Source organism: Oncorhynchus tshawytscha, linkage group LG05 (genome assembly GCF_018296145.1).
Source record: "Oncorhynchus tshawytscha isolate Ot180627B linkage group LG05, Otsh_v2.0, whole genome shotgun sequence".
In the NCBI taxonomy this organism is placed as follows: domain Eukaryota; kingdom Metazoa; phylum Chordata; class Actinopteri; order Salmoniformes; family Salmonidae; genus Oncorhynchus; species Oncorhynchus tshawytscha.
The window spans coordinates 55,866,932-55,887,834 of NC_056433.1; the positions used below are offsets into that span (position 1 = coordinate 55,866,932).

At 41.4% G+C, this 20,903-nt stretch overlaps 1 protein-coding gene across 5 annotated transcripts; it reads right to left on the reverse strand.

Annotated features, from left to right (window-relative positions):
* Positions 1–1,961: 1,961 nt before the first annotated feature.
* On the reverse strand, positions 1,962–20,636 carry LOC112250903 (semaphorin-4E). Of its 5 annotated transcripts, none has more exons than XM_042322113.1 (19): positions 20,530–20,636; positions 19,726–20,103; positions 19,506–19,550; positions 17,418–17,519; positions 13,629–14,877; positions 7,600–7,999; positions 7,298–7,440; positions 7,059–7,121; positions 6,806–6,904; positions 6,409–6,508; positions 5,928–6,038; positions 5,497–5,648; positions 5,146–5,318; positions 4,688–4,844; positions 4,311–4,533; positions 4,113–4,228; positions 3,562–3,725; positions 3,403–3,455; positions 1,962–3,293 (listed from the first exon to the last, which is right to left on the reverse strand). In XM_042322113.1, the coding sequence occupies exons 6-19, from the start codon at positions 7,706–7,708 to the stop codon at positions 2,575–2,577; spliced, it is 2,382 nt and encodes a 793-aa protein (XP_042178047.1). In that variant the 5' UTR covers positions 7,709–7,999; positions 13,629–14,877; positions 17,418–17,519; positions 19,506–19,550; positions 19,726–20,103; positions 20,530–20,636; the 3' UTR covers positions 1,962–2,574. The 5 variants fall into 5 exon arrangements, with proteins under 5 accessions (XP_042178047.1, XP_042178048.1, XP_042178049.1 ...); XM_042322114.1 differs by having other exon boundaries at positions 17,418–17,558; XM_042322115.1 differs by lacking the exons at positions 19,506–19,550; positions 19,726–20,103; positions 20,530–20,636 and adding an exon at positions 18,713–18,886.
* Between the last annotated feature and the right edge of the window lie 267 nt (positions 20,637–20,903).

Here is a 20,903-nt window from a genome sequence, read left to right on the forward strand (position 1 = left end):
ACGTCAGTTGCTGTACATTTTTACCCATACCACTCTGAGGACCCTTTTTGTATTTATCGCTTTTCTGCTACATATACATACAGTACCAGTCAAAAGGACACAACTCATTCAAGAGTTCCTTTATTTGGACTATTTTCTACATTGTAGAATGGACATCAAAACTGTGAAATAACACATGGAATCATGCAGTAACCAAAAGTGTTAAATCAAATTATGAGATTCTTCAAAGTAGCCTGCCTTTGAGAGCATTGCACACTCTTGGCATTCTCTCAACCAGCTTCACCTGGTATGCTTTTACATCAGTCTTGAAGGAGTTCCCACATATGCTGAGCTGTTGGCTGCTTTTCCTTCACTCTGCGGTCCAACTCATCCCAAACCATCTCAATTGGGTTGAGGCTGGTGATTGTAGAGGCCAGGTCATCTGATGCAGCACTCCATCACTCTCCTTCTTGGTCAAATAGCCCTGACACAGCCTGGAGTTGTTGGGTCCTGTTAAAATGAATGATATCCCATCTGGTTTGTGCTATCGCTACAGAAGGCTGTGGTAGCCATGCTGGTTAAGTGTGCCTTGAATTCTAAATAAATCAGACAGTCACCAGCATAGCACCCCCACACCTCCATTCTTCACGGTGGGAACCACACATGCAGAGATCATCCGTTCACCTACTCTACGTCTCACAAAGACATAGCGGTTGGAACCATAAAGCTCAAATTTGGACTCATCAGACCAAAGGACAGATTTCCACAGGTCTAAAGTACATTGTTCATGTTTCTTGGCCCAAGCAAGCCTTCTTATTATTGGTGTCCTTTAGTGGTTTCTTTGCAGCAATTTGACCATGAAGACCTGATTCACAGTCTCCTCTGAACAGTTGATGTTGAGATGTGTCTGTTACTTAAACATATTTGGGCTGCAATTTCTGAGGCTGGTAACTGCCAGTCCTCATGAGAGCCAGTTTCATCATAGCGTTTGATGGGTGTTGTGACTGCACTTGAAATGTTCCCAGATTGAATGACCTTCATGTCTTAAAGTAATGATGGACTGTTGTTCCTCTTTGCTTATTTGAGCTGTTCTTGACATAATATGGACTTGGTCTTTTACCAAATAGGGCAATCTTCTGTATACCTCCCATACCTTGTCACAACAACTGATTGGCTCAAATGCATTAAAAGGAAAGAAATTCCACAAATTAACTTAATGCATTCCAGGTGACTACTTCATGAAGCTGGTTGAGAGAATGCCAAGAGTGTGCAAAAATGGTGGCTACTTTGTTTAACACTTTTTGGTTACTACATGATTCGCTATGTGTTATTTCATTGTTTTGAGGTCTTCACTTATGCTACAATGTAGAAAATACTAAAAATAAAGGAAAACCCTGGAATGAATAGGTGTCAACTTTGAACTAGTACTGTATATACAAAATATAGGAAAATCATTGACTGCACTGGGCCTTTAATACAAAATATTTGAAATACTGTCCCAACAGTATTGGGACAGTGGCACATTTAGTTGTTTTGGCTATGCACTCCAGCACTTTGGATTTTAAATGATACAATGGCTGAGGTTGAAGTGCAGAATGTCAGATTTAATTTGAGAGTAATTGTCATCCATCTGGGGTGAACCGTTTAGAAATTACAGAACTTTTTGTACATAGTCTCTCTCTCTTCCACCTCCACCCCCCATTTTAGGGGACCAAAAGTATTGGGACAAATCCACTTGTGTATTAAAGTAGTTCAGTATTTGATCCCATATTCTTAACACACAATGATTATTACATCAAGCTTGTGACTGTCGTTCTGCCGCTGAGCAAGGCAGTTAACCCAGTGTTCCCCGGGCCCCCGAAGACGTGGATGTCGATTTATGGCAGCCCACCGCACCTCTCTGATTCAGAAGGGTTGGGTTAAATGCGGAAGACACATTTCTGTTGTACAACTGACTAGGTCTTTCCCTTTCTACAAACTTGTTGGATGCATTTGCTGTTTGTTTTGGTAGTGTTATTTTGTGCCCAATAGAAATTAATGGTAAATAATATATTGTCATCTTAGTCACTTTTATTGTAAATAAAAAATTAAATATGCTTCTAAACACTTCTCCATTAATGTGGAGGTTATCATGATTACAGATAGTCCTGAATGAAATTGTGAATAATTATGAGTGAGAAAGTTAGACGCACAAATATCATGCTAACCTCCCCTGTTATTGTAATTGTGAGAGGTGGGTATGATATTTGATCTGTAACTTTGTAATTAATCACAATTCATTCAGGACTATCTGTAGCCACATTAACATTCTATTCATATTTACAATAAGTGACTCACAACAATGCATTATTTACCATTAATTTCTACTGGGCACAATACTTTTGGAGCTCACTGTATATTTGCATTATGGCATGACTATATAAAATAAATTCAACCTGGTGGGAAAATGTTTTTCTGGACAATTCCTAGAAAAATATAAAACATTCCCCTCTATCGCAAGTCCAATGTACAGAGCTTGACATTGCCATAGTGTCCTAAATCAGCTGCCTGGTGAGAGAAAGAGAGCAAACCCCAGAGAGTGGTTAACACTCAGGGTCAGATCTCTGACTCGTTGTCAATGTAACCCAACCCATCCATAGTGGAAATATTGCCTCCCGGAGAAAAGTGGTGCTCCCCATTCCCTTTGAAAGCTATGACCGCGTGATGGTTATTGTTTGCGTTATGACTGGGTGTAGGTCCCAGCAACTTAATCACTGAAGTCCTATTTTGAATGTAGTCAACTGACAGCCTTTTCACCTGGCCCACACCGGAGTTCTCTGAAGATCTGTTTCTAAAGCTCCTTTTATATAGATTCCAGGCTACTAGACCAAGCAGCATCAGAGAGAGGAGCGCTACCGCCACCTGCAGGCCTACCACCCTGCTGTCTACACTCCATGACTCAGGAGGGAGCGGGGGCTCCAAAGTCTGTGGCACCTCTGGTAGTGGGGTATTGTGGCTATGGGGGGACTCTGTCGTCGTCTCCTCCTCCTCCTCACCCTCTGCATTAGTGTGGGGCCGCAGTTGATAGACTGCCATAGTCCTGGTGTGTGGTCTGCTTTTCACCTGCTCTACAGACTCACAGGTGTACTGGCCCGCGTCGGAGGCAGAGGCATTAAGAATAAGGATTCCTCCGTTGTAGATGTAATACTTAGCGTCAGCATGCAGCTGTTGCCCTAAGAAGAGCCAGTGTACCTGTGCCAGGTTGGAGGCAGGATGGCACGGCAGCTTGATGTTGTTCCCAGGGACTAAGGTGTAGTTCTCTGGTTTCACAGTCTCTGCAAAAAACGCAATTATTCCTATGTGTATCTACTTGTCAAAGGAAGTGATGACTAGATCTGTTCTTTGTTGGTAATGTGCTGAACATATATTGTGAAATCAATTTACCTGATTTTGGACATTTTGATATATCACCATCTTTTAGACTTTGAATCATGTTCCTGAAAGACAAATACCCTAATATATCAAGTGTATACTTACATTCTAACATATAGTAAACACTTGTCAGGGGTTACTCCCCAGTGAAAATGCTAGTGTGGAGCGTACGTGTCAGAGGATGAACTGGCCACAGCAGAGCAGATGCCAGTGGAGAGGTCCCATCCACAGTAAGGGTCTCTGCCCAAGACACAGTCCAGACACAACTCATAGCGGCCACAGTCACTCAGAGGTATCTGCACTGCTCCAAAATCTGAGCCTGCATACAACTGACCCTGAGGAAACAAGAATACAAACAAGCAAATACCACATGAGTGTCAGCAGCTCGATGAGTCGGCTCCACCCACTGTTAGTAACAGCAATGACAATGCCATTCTCCTTGAATGCTCTATTGTAAGTGCCAAGGAAATAAAACGTAAATGAGTAACCATCGGTCTACAGAAGTGCCTGTAGACAACAATAAACTGACATTGATCATGAAAAACCGTTATGTTTACATTGTATGAATTACCTTTATCAGTAAAATGTTGTTTTGCAAAATGCTTTGTAAAATGTTGCTGCACCTTGGGGTTTTAAACCCGAGTTGCCAATAAGACATTTGAAGAACGCATTTGTTAAATGCGCGATACAAATCAAGTTTGATTGACTTGAGTTAGTGTTACCGTGCTGGAGGAGAGGCGTAGCGTCCTGATAGCCTCTGGGGTCTGGTACAGCTGTATTTCCTCAATGATGAACATCTCCCCAGCATAGTTCACTGCCTTCTGCACATAGCCGTTCTCTGTAAGAAGAGAAGGACACCCATGTCATTGATATCCACTGCCAGAAGAAGTCTGTTTTGGGGCTGTGTGTGCTGACAGTACCTGTGCCGATGAACATGACTGCGTATCTCTCTCCATCCAGAGCTAGCACATTGTCCACCACCAGGCGCGTGAACATGGCACCTTTTTTGACCAGCAGCGGACCCCCGGTCAGAGGGCGCACGGCCTCGTCCATGAGGGGCCGGTCCCTGATGAACTGCAGGGTCTTGTCTGGCAGGTCCAGGGAGCGCTCCATCCCAAGGGCCCGTGCTGCATTGTTAATGCACTGAAAAACAAAGGATTGATGAGTGGTAATAACTTGATAATGATAATACATTTATTAGTGCTGAGTTAGTAGTTGAAATGTAGAAAAGTTGATAATTTCCTTTTGTGGCCCTAAACCATTTAGAGATTCACAATGATATTAAATTGGGACTTACGGCTCCAGGTCTGGGGGTGGGCACCTCTCCACTGTACATTACCCACTTCACATGGGACGTCTCCACAGTCACTGGTGTCTTAAACTTCCCCTTATTGAACACGTCTCCGATAGCTGACACACTGTACGCACACACTGCAGACATGTCGGACAAGCTCCTAGCGCAAACACACAGTCAGAAAAACATGTTTGATGTTTTCAAACCACCAATATATATTATGGTTAGGGCCCTATGTCTTTCCTGACCACGTGATAAATACCCTAGGCCATAGTTATCCCTCCATTAGCCAGAGCTTTTACCTGGTCAGGTCACATGGTTGGGGAAAACTCCTGGCCCTATGATTATGGTAAACGTGCATGTAAAGCAACCATTTAAAACATAGTGAGAATCTCAGTCCACTTCCTACTGTAACAATGTTACCAACTTTAAAGTCACTGGATTCTATTGAGAATACTCACGACTGGGGAGTGAACACCGCGTAGAAAACACTTTTGCTCCAGTCATCATTTTTGAGTAGGAAGACATCCTGTACAATGGAGGGCAGGCTGGACTCTGGCAGAGAGCAGTCCAGACGAGCCTTCAGGAACGACGTCCACTTCCTCTGGAGCGTCCGCTGGCCGCCCATATCCCCCTACACAGTGTGAGTTCTAGTCAAACAAGTGAAAACTTTTGGAGAGAAGGACACATGCACACACTATACCCTTGCACAGTTTAAACAGTGTACTGTTCTTTATATTTAAAATACCATGTATGGACCAATGAAACTTGTACTTCTTGCAGCTGAAAGTACATTTGTAACAAGTTGTTACCTTGCATACACGAGCCACTCGTGACACCATGAGCTTGTTGTAGAAGTCATACTCCATGGCGTTCTCGCTGAAGAACAGGTAGACCTTATCATCATCGCCCTCTGGGTTGTTATTGCTCTCGGGGACAAGGTCCATGTACACAAAGTTGGGTTCTGAAATCAAACCATAATAAGCACTTATTACGCTACCTATCAGGAACTGTTTTACAGGAGTAGTTGAAGTTCAGTTTCATAATTCAAAAACACAGAGACCTATAGGATCTAGGCTATTACTCAAGGTACAGAGTATGTAAAATGCTATGGATACATTTTGCCATTCAAAGTTCATCTGCAGGTGTTAGGAGATATGGTGCACAAATGAATAGAATATAAGGCATGGTGTGTAGCAGTATAGAAGTTTATAACAAGTATGAACAGCGAAGGAGAGCTGACCGTTGAGCCAGGAGCTCTTGAACTCGGTGCGGAGAGCAGAGGAAGAGCTGCGGAGAACAACAGGCTCAGAGCCCAGGAAGTTGATTGAGGTAGCAGAGTACAGGTCATTTCCTGGCAGATCAGAGACATAAGAATTACAAGGGGGAAACATAATGGATCTTCAAGCAAAGTAAATAATATTGTAAGTATTTAGAGAATTACAGGTGCAATCTTTAAATTTTGCCACTGGCAACAAAGTAATAAACACATTGAGCCATAAAGCAGAAAACTTGTTCAATTCACAAATACCCAGCCCCTTCACTTTTACAACCCCCCTTAAACAAGTGCAGCGGCAGCATTTTCAACCGAAAATGAAAGTTCTAGATTGCACCTTTGAAACCCCACTCTTCAGTTGGTGCAAGTTGGACTTCAATGGATACACAAGTCTGTCATTGTGTGAGAGCAGATAACCAGAGACAGACAAGAGAGGCACAGTACATACCGACCATGATGGATGAGTATCTCTGGAAGGGGTCAAAGGGGCATTTCCCTTTTCCCTCCTCCTGCGCTTCCTCTAGTCTCAGCTGTCCTTCAGAATACGTCTGTCAGGGTCACAAACAAAGCCACTATTTAATTGTATTCATTCACACCGTTTCAGGGAGTGAGATGTAGGCATATACTTTATACTAATCCCCAGAGGGCAAAATGTGTTACACTCAGTGTCCACTAACAGTAGAGAGAGTGAAGGCAGGTGTCTGTAGTATGCAAACATTTCACACTCACTGTAAATATTCAATGACAACTGCCTGTCTGCAGCAGTCACATGATAGCTTCAAATACCAGAGCTATTCTTACAGGAAGATGTCCTAACTGTCCTGTTCTGGCCAAGCTATTCTTACCATGTAATCACAGGTGGGGCTGAAAGCATTTGTCCCGCACACATACATTCTGCCATCATCCACTTTATGCAGCGTCCGGATGTAGTTACGGCATTCGATCTGCAAGAGAACGGGGATGAGAATTAGTCATTTTATGGATTTCAGTGAATTTATCTGGTTCTGTTTGTCCTGTCTTCAGTTGGTGTTCAGATAAACAACTCACGTCACAGATATCTGTGAGGAGAACTGTTTCATGATTGATGGAGCCACTTACTTCAGCATGTTTCCCTTTGTATGTGCACTCCATCTGTTTCTCCTTGGTGACCCGCCAGTATACCTAACAGAGAGTACTGCACATCAAAGTATGTTCTAGGTAATGGATTTATGATTCTAAAGCATTGGTATTAGGTCACCGCAGAGTAGTTACCTTTTATTGCAGTCCATTTGTGATTTATAAAATAATGTATGCAAATGATACAGGATAACTGACAGCTAAAGAGGATAACTGATTACCCATGACTTCTTGATGGAAATATCATTGATGTCCAGGGCATAGACAGCCTCTCGAGCCCCGAGTAGCAGCAGGCCCAAATCCTCTCGAACCAACATGGTGGAGTAGTTACAAATCCCTTCCTCTCTGAACAGCTTCATATTGTCTAAACAGGAAAGCATTCGAAAACTCAATGATTGCTCTGTATCACAAACTGTGTGTCTGTTCATTCCAACTTTTTAGTATTTGAGGAAACAGATGCACTCCACTACACCGTTATGAGAAAACAGGGAGTGAGGGTGAGATGTGAGAGTGAGGGACTTACCCTGGTAAAGGACACTCTTCCGTGGGATACAGTTGTGAGTGTTGTATTCACTGAGAGACAGAGGAAGGAACAATCCACAGAAAACACCCAGAGCAGAGAGAGGAGACATGGCGTAGTGCCCAGGTGGGAGGGTGTGTGTGGGAGCACTGCTTAGTCCTGCTTACACAATAACACACTGTAGCTCAAGGTCAGCAGTTCATGTCTCTATAGAGACTCCAGTATTAGTGTTCTGATGGTCAATAGCTATGATGGTATCAGCCTCCAACATAAACACTTGCAGCTGCTGCTACCTCCTCTGTAGCTCAGGAGAGAATCCATACTGTCCCAGGTACTGTTGTAGGACGTGGTAGTTCAAACTTCCCAATTCAGGGGATCTTTATGCTGGTCCTGAGGCTCTCATCTGGGGACATGAGAACACAATACATGAGTAAGAGCGACTCAACAGACTGCATGAAGTAGTCTAAAGACAAAATCATCATCATCATCATATCATATCATATTGATGTTATGATCCAACTGGCTAAAAGAAAGAAATTAATAGGTCTCCACCTCCCTTACTCTCTCTTCCGGTCTGTCTGACCCCCAATGATGAGGACCTGGGTGTGTGCCGCTTCCTTCTGATTACCAGGATACTAGCAGCTGGAAATATGCTCAGGTTGGGGCATGCATGCAAATCACACTGATTCTCTAATTTAACACTCAGAGGTTCCTGTGATTCACTGGTTTTAATACTTGGGTTGGATCCCTTCTGCTCCTATGACTAGAGCACTTGCGTTTTTCCTTACCATAAGACCTGACATGGACAAACCCTGGGTCCTAGTTAAGGGCTCTCCACAGTGATTTCAGTCTACGGAAACAGAGCTCCGTTTGCGTCGAGTTCGAAAAATTCAGCCTCACTAAAGTACTAAGAATTATGTAGAGAGCTACACAAACGACCCTCCATTGGATCCATTGCGTAGACTATGTTCAGACTGTCCTTTAGACTAAACCAGGGCCCATGCAGAGTTTTTCCAAGCCAGGTCACGTGCACAAGAAAAACCTAGGGCGCTATCCATGACAGGCAACAAAACACTGAGGACTTATTTATTTTGGGGATCAAAAACACAGAAATGCTGTTAAACAGACAAAAAAAATAGCCCCTTGCAACAGATGCTGGTTTCTTGTTGTTACTTTAAAAACACAGAAACGAGCTGGTGCATGCTAGCGACTGCTCAACTTTTGACAGAGCAGGGAGAGCACACATACTTTACGCCTCAGGGGAGGGAGACTACAGTTAAGCACTACAGCTGGTTTGAATGACTACAAGTTGTTATTCACTGTGTTTGACAGATATTTTCAAGCATGGAAGACTTGGGAACAGATTTCCAAAATTAAAATCACTTGGAGCTGATTTCCTGGTGTTTTTGGTCTTTTGTGGCCAACAATGAAACATTTAACAAGTTGTGTGAGTCAATGCAAAACACGTTGTCAAATGATGTCACTGGCCCTCCAGTCTGGTTTCACTATTCACATCACTTTGTTGATTCGTGAAGCTTTTATGACACCTAAGCCACATCCATTCACATGTTCAACCACCCTCACTTTCCGATGACGAGTTATTTTATTGGAGATGAATGGTATTTTTTCTAGTACAGCCAGAGAAACCAGATTGAGGATCTATATAAAAAAACTTTTGAAATTTAGAACTACGCAAAGCCCAAGTTATATAATTTGTACAATTGAACTTCTCAATTTGAATACATTTTCTAATACTGATTGCATCATGCCTGAATCAGTAAGCAACCATTGACAGCTCCATAATTGATGCAATTCACCTACAAAGCAGATGTTGAGGGTATGCTAAATGAGTTAAGTAGGCTACCTGCTGATTTGGATATACACTGAGTGTACAAGACATTATGAACACCTTCCTCATCTTGAGTTGAACCCCTTTTTGCCCTCAGAACAGCCTCAATTCATTTGGGTATGGAGTCTACAAGGTGTCGAAAGCGTTCCACAGGGATGCTGGCTCATGTTGACTCCAATGCTTCTCACACGTGTGTCAAGTTGGCTGGATGTCTTTTGGGTGGTGGACCATTCTTGACACAGACAAGGGAAACTATTGAACATTAAAGACCCAGCAGCGTTGAGGTTCTTGACACACTTAAACCGGTGCGCCTGGCACCTACTACCATACCCCGTTCAAAGGCACTTAAATATTTTTTCTTACCCATTGCCCCTCTGAATAACTCACATACACAATCCCTGTCTCAATTGTCTCAAGGCTAAAAAATAAATAATTCTTAACCCGTCTCCTCCGCTTCATCTACACTGTTTGAAGTTGATTTAACAATAAGGGATCATAGCTTTTACCTGGTCAGTCTCATGGAAATAGCAGGTGTTCCTAATGTTTCGTACACTCAATTATCATACCATCAGAAAGTATTCATACCCCTTGATTTATTCCAAGTTGTGTTGTGTTACAGCCTGAATTCAACATGGATTAAAGAGTTTCTCACCCATCTACACACAATACCCCATAAAGACAAAGTGAAAACATTTGTAAAAAACATTGTGAAATTGAAATACAGAAATATTTCATTTACAACTGTTTTCACACCACTGAGTAAATACTTTGTACAAGCACCTTTGGTGGCGATTACAGCTTTGAGTCGTCTTGGGTATGTCTGTATCTGCTTTGCACATCTGGATTTGGGGATTTTCTCCCATTCCTTGCAGATTTTCTCAAGCTCAGTTAAATTAGATTGGGAGCGACGGTGAACAGCAATCTACAAGTCTTTCCACAGGATTCAAGTCTGGGCTGTGGCTGGGCCACTCAATGACTTTCACATTCTTGTTCTGAAGCCATTCTAGCATTGCTTTGGCTGTATGCGTGGGGTCATTGTCCTGTTGGAACGGAAATCTTTGCCCCCAGTCTAAGGTCGTTTGCACTTTGAAGTAGGTTCTCATCAAGGATTTGCCTGTATTTGGCGCCATTCATTGTTCCCTTTATCCTTTCCAGTCTCACAGTCCCTGCCACTGAAAAGCATCCCCATAGCATAATGCCACCACCACCATGCCTTGCGGTACGGATGGTGTTAGACGGTGTTGAGCTGTACCTGGTTTTCTCCAGACATAGCGCTTTGCATTCAGGCCAAATAGTACAATTATTGACTCAAGGCAAAATATTATGCACGCAGTATTTCACGTGCCTCTTTGAAAACTTCAGGCGTGCCGTCATGTACCTTTTTCTCAGGAGTGGCTTCAGTCTGGCCACTCTCCCATAAAGCTCAGATTGGTGAAGTGCTGTAGAGACTGTTGTCCTTCTGGCAGGTTCTCCCATCTCAGCCAAGGGACTTTGGAGTTCTATCAGAGTGGTCATTGGTTTCTTGGTCACCTCCCTGACCAGGGTCCTTCTTGCTCGTTCTCAGTTTGGTCGGACGGCCAGATCTAAGCAGAGTCTGGGTAGTTCCATATTTTTTCCATTTACCAACGATGGAGATCCTTCCCCAGATATATGCGTCATCACAATTCTCAGAGATCTGACAGTTCCTTTGACTTCATGGTACAATAGTTTCTGCTCTGACATGAACTGTCAACTGTGGGAATTTATATAGACAGGTGTGTTTCTTTCTAAATTATGTCTAATTGAATTGGCCACAGGTGGACTCCAATTAAGTTGTAGAGGATGATGAAAGGAAATTGGATGCAAGCGCTCCATTTAGAGTGTCATAGCACAGGGGTGTGAGTACTTTTGTAAAGTATTCACAACCCTTATTTTCAAAAGATTAGCAAGATTTTCTAAAAACATGTTTTCACTGTCATTATGGGGTATTGCGTGTAGACGGGTGAGAATATTTTTTTTAAATCCATTTTGAATTTAGGCTGTAACAACAAAATGTGGAATAAGTCAAACGGTTTGAATATTTTATGAAGGCACTGTATATAGCGATAATGACATTCATTGAGTGTCAACACTATCAACCTAGAGGGAGAAAGTTGGAAAGGATTAGGGTTCAAAGGCCACCTGTAAAAAGCAGGAAAGTCTTAAGTGAGAAGAGATGTGGAGGTGATCAGACAATTTCAGCCAGAAAAGGTTTACAGGAATCAAACAGGGGTCAAGACCGCCACGCTCTCTAAACAGTTCAGGACTCTCCTGTCATTAAGATATTTTTAGTCGTGGATATTAAGTTCAATCACCTCTGGCATAGTTCAATATGTAGCGCTCCACTAGACTAGGCAAAGGGAATCCAAATGTGTACTTGTGGCAGACCGGATATGGCAGCCCCCAGAATACTAAAACCCAAACTCGTACTGACACTCCAATTTCATAATCTGGAGATTGATTTGGTGCAGATGGTCTGAGAATAGGACCTGGGCCTTAGTGCTTCTACATTTGACTTGAGCAAAAATGCCCTCTCCTAATCTGTAGGCTACTGCTGCACAGAATTGAGTTGTACTGTAACTGATTTACCAGAGCAGTGAATGGCAGTGACAGTGTGTTCCATGGAGCTGGGTTTGAACAGGAAACTGGGAGTACACCTCTGACACTCCTTGTGTCATAGCCACTGTTGTGAAACACCATTGTGTGGAAAAAACACACCCAGTTCAGGATAAGGTTATGTTTTCACTAGCTCAGATTACTAAAATAAATAATTTTATCAAGATAACAATAGGCCACCAGATGTGTTGTTAGGGTGAGAAAGTTAATTAGCTGGAATAATACAACTAATTGCTAAACTCTTTTTTTCCATGAATGGGGTTATGAATGACCAGGGTTATGAATAGTGAGATCAGCCTTGGGGGGCCTTCATATAGGCTATAACAATTTATGAAACAATGTTTTATACAATGACTTGAGTATAAACAGACAACCTTTTATTTACTAGGCCCTGTTCTAACAAATTGAGCACAATCAGTGAAACATGCATGGCTAGGCTGCCTACACAAACACATCATGGGCAAGTCTCAGCAGGAGCTGGGAGACAAAGGAAAATATGAACTCCTTCAAATCTCAGACTGCTCAGAGGCTCCTCACAGTTTCATGGGAATACCAAACTTCTGCCAACTGACTATTTAATTGACCAGGTCCCAATTTGCCACTAGGAATATTGGCATACCAGGCTGGTCATGTCCAATGTGTTTCCACTGGTAAAATCAATCCCTATTGATTTAGAGAATTTACACAAATGTTTTCTGCCTCTGAGCTGTTATGCAGCATACCACTTGCACTGGGATTTGACATTATGTGTCAAATCCCAGTGCAATTGTGTGTCCATAATACACAACAATGACAACATGTTCATTAAATCGCTTATGGGCAGATAACATAAACATAGAGCATTCTACCAATTATGCAATATGTTTAATGGATTAAATACATATTCATTGACATAAACCCATTTCCCTATTACAATGTAAACAATCTTTAAATAAATTGAAAATACAGCTTATTGTTCAGATATTTAATGTCAGTCTGTGTTGATGACATCTGGAAGAATAGATTAAAAACAGTGGACAGCTAAGTCAAAAAAAATAGGTTCCATATAATACATGATTGAAAGCACTTCTCTTATAAATAATAGGGCAATTTGAATAATTATATTTAGGACAGATAATCAATGTTTCTGACCTGACTGTGATGCTGATTCAACCTCACACCTGGACTTTGTTATAAATTTGACGTCAAATATTACATTTCTGATAAAGAAATTAAATTAATGACAGGTGGGAAAAGGTAAGTTATGAAAAGGACGTGCTATAACGCTACTTTATTCGGGCAAATATTGACGCTTCTTGAATTATTACTGATTAGGACAGGTAAAAAAAAAAATCACTGACGTTGCACATTAAAACTCGCCAAAGGTGTTCACTAAAGGGAGTGTATGACGTTTATAATAATCTTGTTACACCACTTTACCTGCTACCAAGGTTGCTGGCTAGTTAGCTGAGAATAATTTCACTTGTTACAAATTGACCTCACCCATGAAGAACAACCAAACAAATGCTGCTCGCGAAAATTCAAATACCAATAGGCCTACATGACTTACCTGGAACAGTTATATTTATTCTCAGTCTACGCCATTAGAAATTGATCCAGAGTATCTTCCATTTGACATCAGTATTCTCTTTCGGCTCCACTTGTAACGTTTGCTGGCTAGTGTGCACGTTAGCTCGATAATCCTGTGAAGTTCGTCTCTACCAATGCCACATTCGAAACAAATGGGAACTCGGAAATCTCCACTTCCTACTACAGTGCATTCAAGACAACTAGGAAAAAACGAACTCTGACTGGGCAGAATCTTTTTAATGATCTTCCAACACGGACTTCCACGCCGGAAACTCGGGCATATTTGTATATTTCCGACCTGAAGGCCACAGTTCCCAGCTGTCGTGAAAGCACCACAAGTACATAGATGGGGCAAGGTATCACGTGACCATGTTTTTCTATTTTCGAAGGATGGACGTTGATTGACTGATACATTAGACGGATACATTGGCTCTGTTTTTAGGATGACACCTTTGAAGTGGTTGTCTAGTAGGCTATCATTTTAAAGACTTTGTCTAAAACGAACTTGATGTATGTTTCTGTCCTTGCATACATGTATAGCACAATTGCCAGTCACATAGTATTTGTTTACAATTTTGACACTACAATTGCAAGAAAATACTGAAATATGGAATTTCATTAATGCACTATTAACAGATGTAGATATTTCCTTCAAGCCCACAGTGTGTTGCCCAGTCTTTTTTACAAAGGCTACTGATACAACATACTGTAAATTCCAGAAAATAGCACTTATTTTCTTTATTGCTAGATTACGCTTTATAGAATTTGGAGAACATTAAATGACCCTGAGAATAATATTTACACAACAATAATTTCTCAGAATTTAGTAGGCTACCATGGCATGCCAATTGCTGGAGAAGTAATCAACAGCAGTCCCTGAAAAAAAAAAACATACTAAAGTGATAGCTCATGTAATAGGACAGGATAGGACCAAGTCAGACTTCACTCACAACACACGAGATAACAAATTACTTGCTGACATAGTTTCAGTAGAGGAAATATGATTAATTGTAATCATAAAAAGTCTTAGGATTTTAGGCTATATTTGCTGTCATGGGTCCTGGCTGGAGTTGGGGTCCTGACATGTTTGCTGTAATGGGTTGTGGCTGGGGTCCTGGTGTGTTTTAAAGGAGAAGGTAACTTCTGGTTGTCCATCTGTATTCCTGGATGCGGAGAGGGCTGTTTTATTGCAGATCTTGGTGGAGGCATATTCGAATAGATAGGATTTTCTGGAAATACACAAGAAAAAAAAATACTCCAAAGTCATTGTCACACCAACAAATATTCACATCTGATTAACTGTCCTTGCTCAGCAGCCTGCACTGTCAAGAAGGTCGTAGACTGGGCAGAAAGGACAAGACACAGCTGAGAAGCTGGAAAGAATGAACCTGAGACGTTCACCTATCCTCCCCCGCTCTGTCTCAGAGCTTCTAACCACATACCACCTGATCTCTCATTCAACACACTCTAAGGGCAGACCTCACTTTGTGCATATTAGCTGCTCTGTAAATGAGTGCACAAGGCTTGCTGTTTTTTCATGTCTCCCTCTCTCTCTTATTCTCTCTCTCTCAGTGCTATGATACATTTGAAGTCGGAAGTTCACATACACTTAGGTTGGGGTCATTAAAACTTGTTTTTCAACCACTCCACAAATTTATTGTTAACAAACTATAGCTTGGGCAAGTCAGTTAGGACATCTGCTTGGTGCATGACACAAGTAATTCTTCCAACAATTGTTTACAGACAGATTAACACACTTATAATTCCCTGTATCACAATTCCAGTGGGTCAGAAGTTTACATACACTAAGTTGACTGTGCCTTTAAACAGCTTGGAGAATTCCCAAAAATTATGTTGTGGCTTTAGAAGCTTCTGATAGGCTAATTGACATCATTTGAGTCAATTGGAGGTGTACCTGTGGATGCATTTCAAGCCCTACCTCTTTGATTGACATCATGGGAAAATCAAAAGAAATCAGCCAAGACCTCAGAAAAAAAATTGTAGACCTCCACAAGTCTGGTTCATCCTTGGGAGCAATTTCCAAACGCCTGAAGGTACCACGTTTATCTGTACAAACAAGAGTATGCAAGTATAAACACCATGGGACCACGCAGCTGTCATACTGCTCAGGAAGGAGACGTGTTCTGTCTCCTAGAGATGAACGTACTTTGGTGTGAAAAGTGCAAATCAATCCTAGAACAACAGCAAAGGACCTTGTGAAGATGCTGGAGGAAACAGGTACAAAAGTATCTATATCCACAGTCAAATGAGTCCTATATCGACATAACCTGAAAGGCCGCTCACCAAGGAAGAAGCAACTGCTCCAAAACCTCCATAAAAAAGCCAGACTACGGTGTGCAACTGCACATGGGGACAAAGATCATACTTTTTGGAGAAATGTCCTCTGGTCTGATGAAACAAAAATAGAATTGTTTGGCCATAATGACCATCGTTATGTTTGGAGTTAAAAGGGGGAGGCTTGCAAGCCGAAGAACATTATCCCAACCGTGAAGCAAGGGATGGCAGCATCATGTTGTGGGGGTGCTTTGCTGCAGGAGGGACTGGTGCACTTCACAAAATAGATGGCATCATGACCACCGAAGGAAAATTATGTGGATATGTTGAAGCAACATCTCAAGACATCAATCAGGAAGTTAAAGCTTGGTCGCAAATGGGTCTTCCAAATGGACAATGACTCCAAGCATACTTCCAAAGTGGTGGCAAAATGGCTTAAGGACAACAAAATCAAAGTATTGGAGTGGCCATCACAAAGCCCTGACCTCAATCCCATATAACATTTGTGGGCAGAACTGAAAAAGCATGTGCGAGCAAGGAGGCCTTCAAACCTGACTCAGTTAGTTACACCAGCTCTGCCAGGAGGAATGGGCCAATATTCACCCAATTTATTGTGGGAAGCTTGTGGAAGGCTACCCAAAACGTTTGACACAAGTTAAACAATGTAAAGGCAATGCTACCAAATACTAATTGAGTGTATGTAAACTTCTGACTCACTGGGAATGTGATGAAAGAAATAAAAGCTTAAATAAATCATTCTCTCTGCTATTATTCTGAATTTTCACATTCTTAAAAGAAAGTGGTGATCCTAACTGACCTAAAACAGGACATTTTTACTAGGATTAAATGTCAGGAATTGTGAAAAACTGAGTTTAAATGTATTTGGCTAAGGTGTATGTAAACTTCAGACTTCAACTGTATATTTATTACAGAGCTTTCTTTCATCTGTTTCATAAGCATTTCACTACACTTGCAATAACAGCTGCTAAACATGTGTATGTGACCAATAAAATGTGATTTGATCATCCTCCCCCTCTACAAACTACTCCTCTCTGCTTTAGGTTTGATCATCCTCCCCCTCTACAAACTACTCCTCTCTGCTTTAGGTTTGATCATCCTCCCCCTCTACAAACTACTCCTCTCTGCTTTAGGTTTGATCATCCTCCCCCTCTACAAACTACTCCTCTCTGCTTTAGGTTTGATCATCCTCCCCATCTACAAACTACTCCTCTCTGCTTTAGGTTTGATCATCCTCCCCCTCTACAAACTATTCCTCTCTGCTTTAGGTTTGATTATCCTCATCCCCTCTACAAACTCCTCTCTGCTTTAGGTTTGATCATCCTGCTTTAGGTTTGATCATCCTCCCCCTCTACAAACTATTCCTCTCTGCTTTAGGTCACAAGATCTGGTTTGAAATTAAGTTCAAAATATGTATACTAGATAAATATATTTTGGAACAAAAACTGTCTTGTACCTCTGCTCTTGCATCCCCTTCGTTGTATTAAGATCCAGATGACCACTAGCAGTGTGACAAGTATGGCACTCGCTGCTCCCACTGCTACCCACAGCCTCCAGTCTACAAGCAGAACCCGATTGGAAGGGCGAGACAGGGTTACTGATTGGAAGGTGAGGAGGGGGTAAACAGCAGTTATTTCAATTGACATCTTCTCACCCACAAACACACACATTAGTGGTGTGCAGGTCAGCGGTTTGTTCACCCTTACCCATTCGCAATAGCTAATAACCCTACCGCAATCACCCAACTATATGTATTGTGAAAATCTGAGGACCACACACGATCCTAACCTGCTAATATAGAAAATGCGCTGTCAAAGATAGCATTTTTCTGACATTTTGGTAGATTATTTGTTAGTCAACTTCTCTTCTGTCATTATATGCTGCCCTAGAAGACTAAATAAACCCTTGCTCGCCAGAATAATGTCATAAATAGATTGAAGCATTCATTCTATCTAGTCAGTCTAGTCTCAGAACATTTTTATATTATTTTGTACATAAATCCGAGACAGTCCATTTAGTAGGATATGTTACATTTCTAATGGACGTGTTATTTTGTGGATGTCCATCACCCATTTCGTATGATATGTTACGAATTATAATTCATATTATATGTTACGAATTTGAAAACGTACAATATGTTATGAATTTGCAAAACGTAGTATATGTTACGACTTGCAAAACATATATGTTATGGATTCTAGCTACGTGGCTAGGTGGCTAACATTAGCAAATCTAGGAGTTAGGGGTTAGGGTTAAGGTTATTGTTAAGTCTAGGAGTTAGGCTAATTGCTTATGGTTAGGGTTAGGGGAAGGGTTAGCTAAAAGGGTTCAAGTTAGGGTTAGGGGAAGGGTTAATGTTAGGGGAAGGGTTAATGTTAGGGGAAGTGTTAGCTAACATGCTAAGTAGTTGCAAAGTAGCAAAACAGTAGTATGTAGTTGCAAAGTTGCTAATGAACTAAAATGCTAAAGTTGTCCGTCATGAGATTCAAACTCACAACCTTTTGTATAATGCAAACATCTAGCAACTCAAAGGTTCCGAGTTTGAATCTCATCACGGACATCTTTAGAAATTCAGCTAATTAGCAACTTTTCAACTACCTACACATTTTTTGCTACTTTGCAACTTCTTAGCATGTTAGCTAACCCTAACCTTAACCCTTTTAGCTAACCCTTCCCCTGCCAACTTTTGTTTTTGCCTTAAGTAACCACACCTCTTATGTAACCATACCAAATGTAACATATCATACTAACTTGAGTGTCCCAGATTTACATTTACTATGTTATGTCAAGTCCATGAGTCCAGGCTGATCTAGTTGACATCAGCAAAGTTCTCTGTGATCTCCTCTTCTTTCAAGGAGCAAAGATGGTTAGGGTCCAGGAAGAAGATGCAATAACAAAAATAACAAAAAAACAGTCTTGTGACTGTCGATTTTGTATAGCGCATCACAACCATCACACAATAATCACATAACATGCTATTATCCTCTTTTACCACTTCCCCAAATCTTTCCCAAACATTTATTTTCTGGCCCTCCCTTCTCTTTATTTTAAATGTTCCATTTCGCAGCTTATCTCTTACTGAATTACATTTTTTTTTAGCCTTGATGGATCGAAGTGAACTTTTTCTGCCTGTTCCCAAAAGCTTTGGCGATTGGCATGTAGGCTATTTCACGTATACAGTTAGTTTCTAAAGCTTAGGCTTATGCACTAATGCCAGATAACCTAAAATAATGAAATAAAAGCCTCAATGAAATTGCACCATAATTATACATTTATGGATTTTTAAGGTATTGTTTTTTCTTTATTCAACCCGCCCAATATTTTATGACCCTAAATCCGCCCGCGATGACTGTATGTTATGAGTCAACCCGCACAACACACACACACACACACACACACACACACACACACACACACACACACACACACACACACACACACACACACACACACACACACACACACACACACACACACACACACACACACACACACACACACACACACACACACAGTGAAAACGCCTATGGTTTGGAGGATTTACCTGTCATCAATGGAGTATAAGTGGTACTTTTCATCTGGTTGTCCACTGCAATAGAAAGACCATAATGAGTTGTTTTTAAAAAATATTTACAGTATATCATTCAGTAACAACAGTAGTGCTGCCACTGACAATACTGTTGTAAGACTCATCATCATAACATTTCTAAACATTTCACAGTGACTGATGAATGAGATAAAAATCGATTTCCTTCTCTACTTACATATATTAACTTGAGTTCCATTGCTACATGCTTGTTGAAGGACGGGAATCTCTACTGAGACATGGCAAAAGTACCATCCACTGTTATTGTGTGTGACATCTTTAAGAATTAATCTGGACCAACTCTCTCTAGATTCTTTAGATACATGACCCCCAGCATCCAGCTTCCCAGTTTTGTCAGCCGAATGGGTACTGCTGTTCAGCAATGTATTGGAGCTGCAGCTTGAGTGGCCAGTTGGGCTGAAATACCAGTTCACCGTGACACGAGTTTGGGGCATAAAACTGCAGTTCAGGGTAAGAGAGGAACCAAGATGAACTTCCACTGTCCTTGGTGGCTGATCCAGGATCACAGTGCTCAGACCAGGCTTCACCAACGTTCCTGTCGCAGGAGAATACACACAATTGAGGGATTAGTTGTTTGATCATTTAGATGCAAACAAGAGAACGTGTGAGTATAGATCAGGGAAAAAGCAAACGAAAATCAATGAGCTATGGGGCGGCAGGGTAGCCTAGTGGTTAGAGTGTTGGACTAGTAACTGGAAGGTTGCAAGTTCAAACCCCCGAGCTGACAAGGTACAAATCTGTCGTTCTGCCCCTGAACAGGCAGTTAACCCACTGTTCCTAGGCTGTCATTGAAAATAAGAATTTGTTCTTAACTGACTTGCCTAGTTAAATAAAGGTAAAAAAAAAAAATATATATATATAATTGCAAAAAGCAAGTGTTTGTATGACCATAAAGGTTAAATAAATAAATATATAGTCAAATTTAAACCATGTATTGAAGAGCAAGGAATAGTAATCCTACCTGTAAGAAACAGCAAGAGGGTCACTTTTCTCCAGATGGCCATTTTATGACTTAATGGTGGGCTTCTTAGTGTGTCCCCACATGTCATAGCTACAGTACCTTCCTGAGTGAGATGAGGAAGGACTCTATATGTGTGGGTGGAAGGAAGTGCTCAACATTTACCACATACTGAAACCAGACATTGATGGGGGATGCACATATAACTACAAAGAGTTGTCGACTACATTAAAAACAACATTTGCTGAGTTACTAAACTCTACACACATAGTTGTCTTGCAGTCACATGTGTCCTCAAACGTTGGTACTGTAGGTGTGCACTGTGGAATTTAAGGGCATATTGTAAGTATGGCTCAGAGAAACTGGAAGGGCTTCCG

What these genes read in the sequence shown, in the direction of transcription:
- LOC112250903 (XM_042322113.1), bottom strand. Translation starts at nt 7,708, where the DNA reads ATGTCTCCTCTCTCTGCTCTGGGTGTTTTCTGTGGATTGTTCCTTCCT. An exon ending in GCGGTGTTCACTCCCCAGTC is followed by an intron (nt 4,845 to 5,145) that starts GTGAGTATTCTC and finishes TGTTTGCGCTAG; the next exon opens with GAGCTTGTCCGACATGTCTG. An exon ending in TACGCCTCTCCTCCAGCACG is followed by an intron (nt 3,726 to 4,112) that starts GTAACACTAACT and finishes TTGTTTCCTCAG; the next exon opens with GGTCAGTTGTATGCAGGCTC.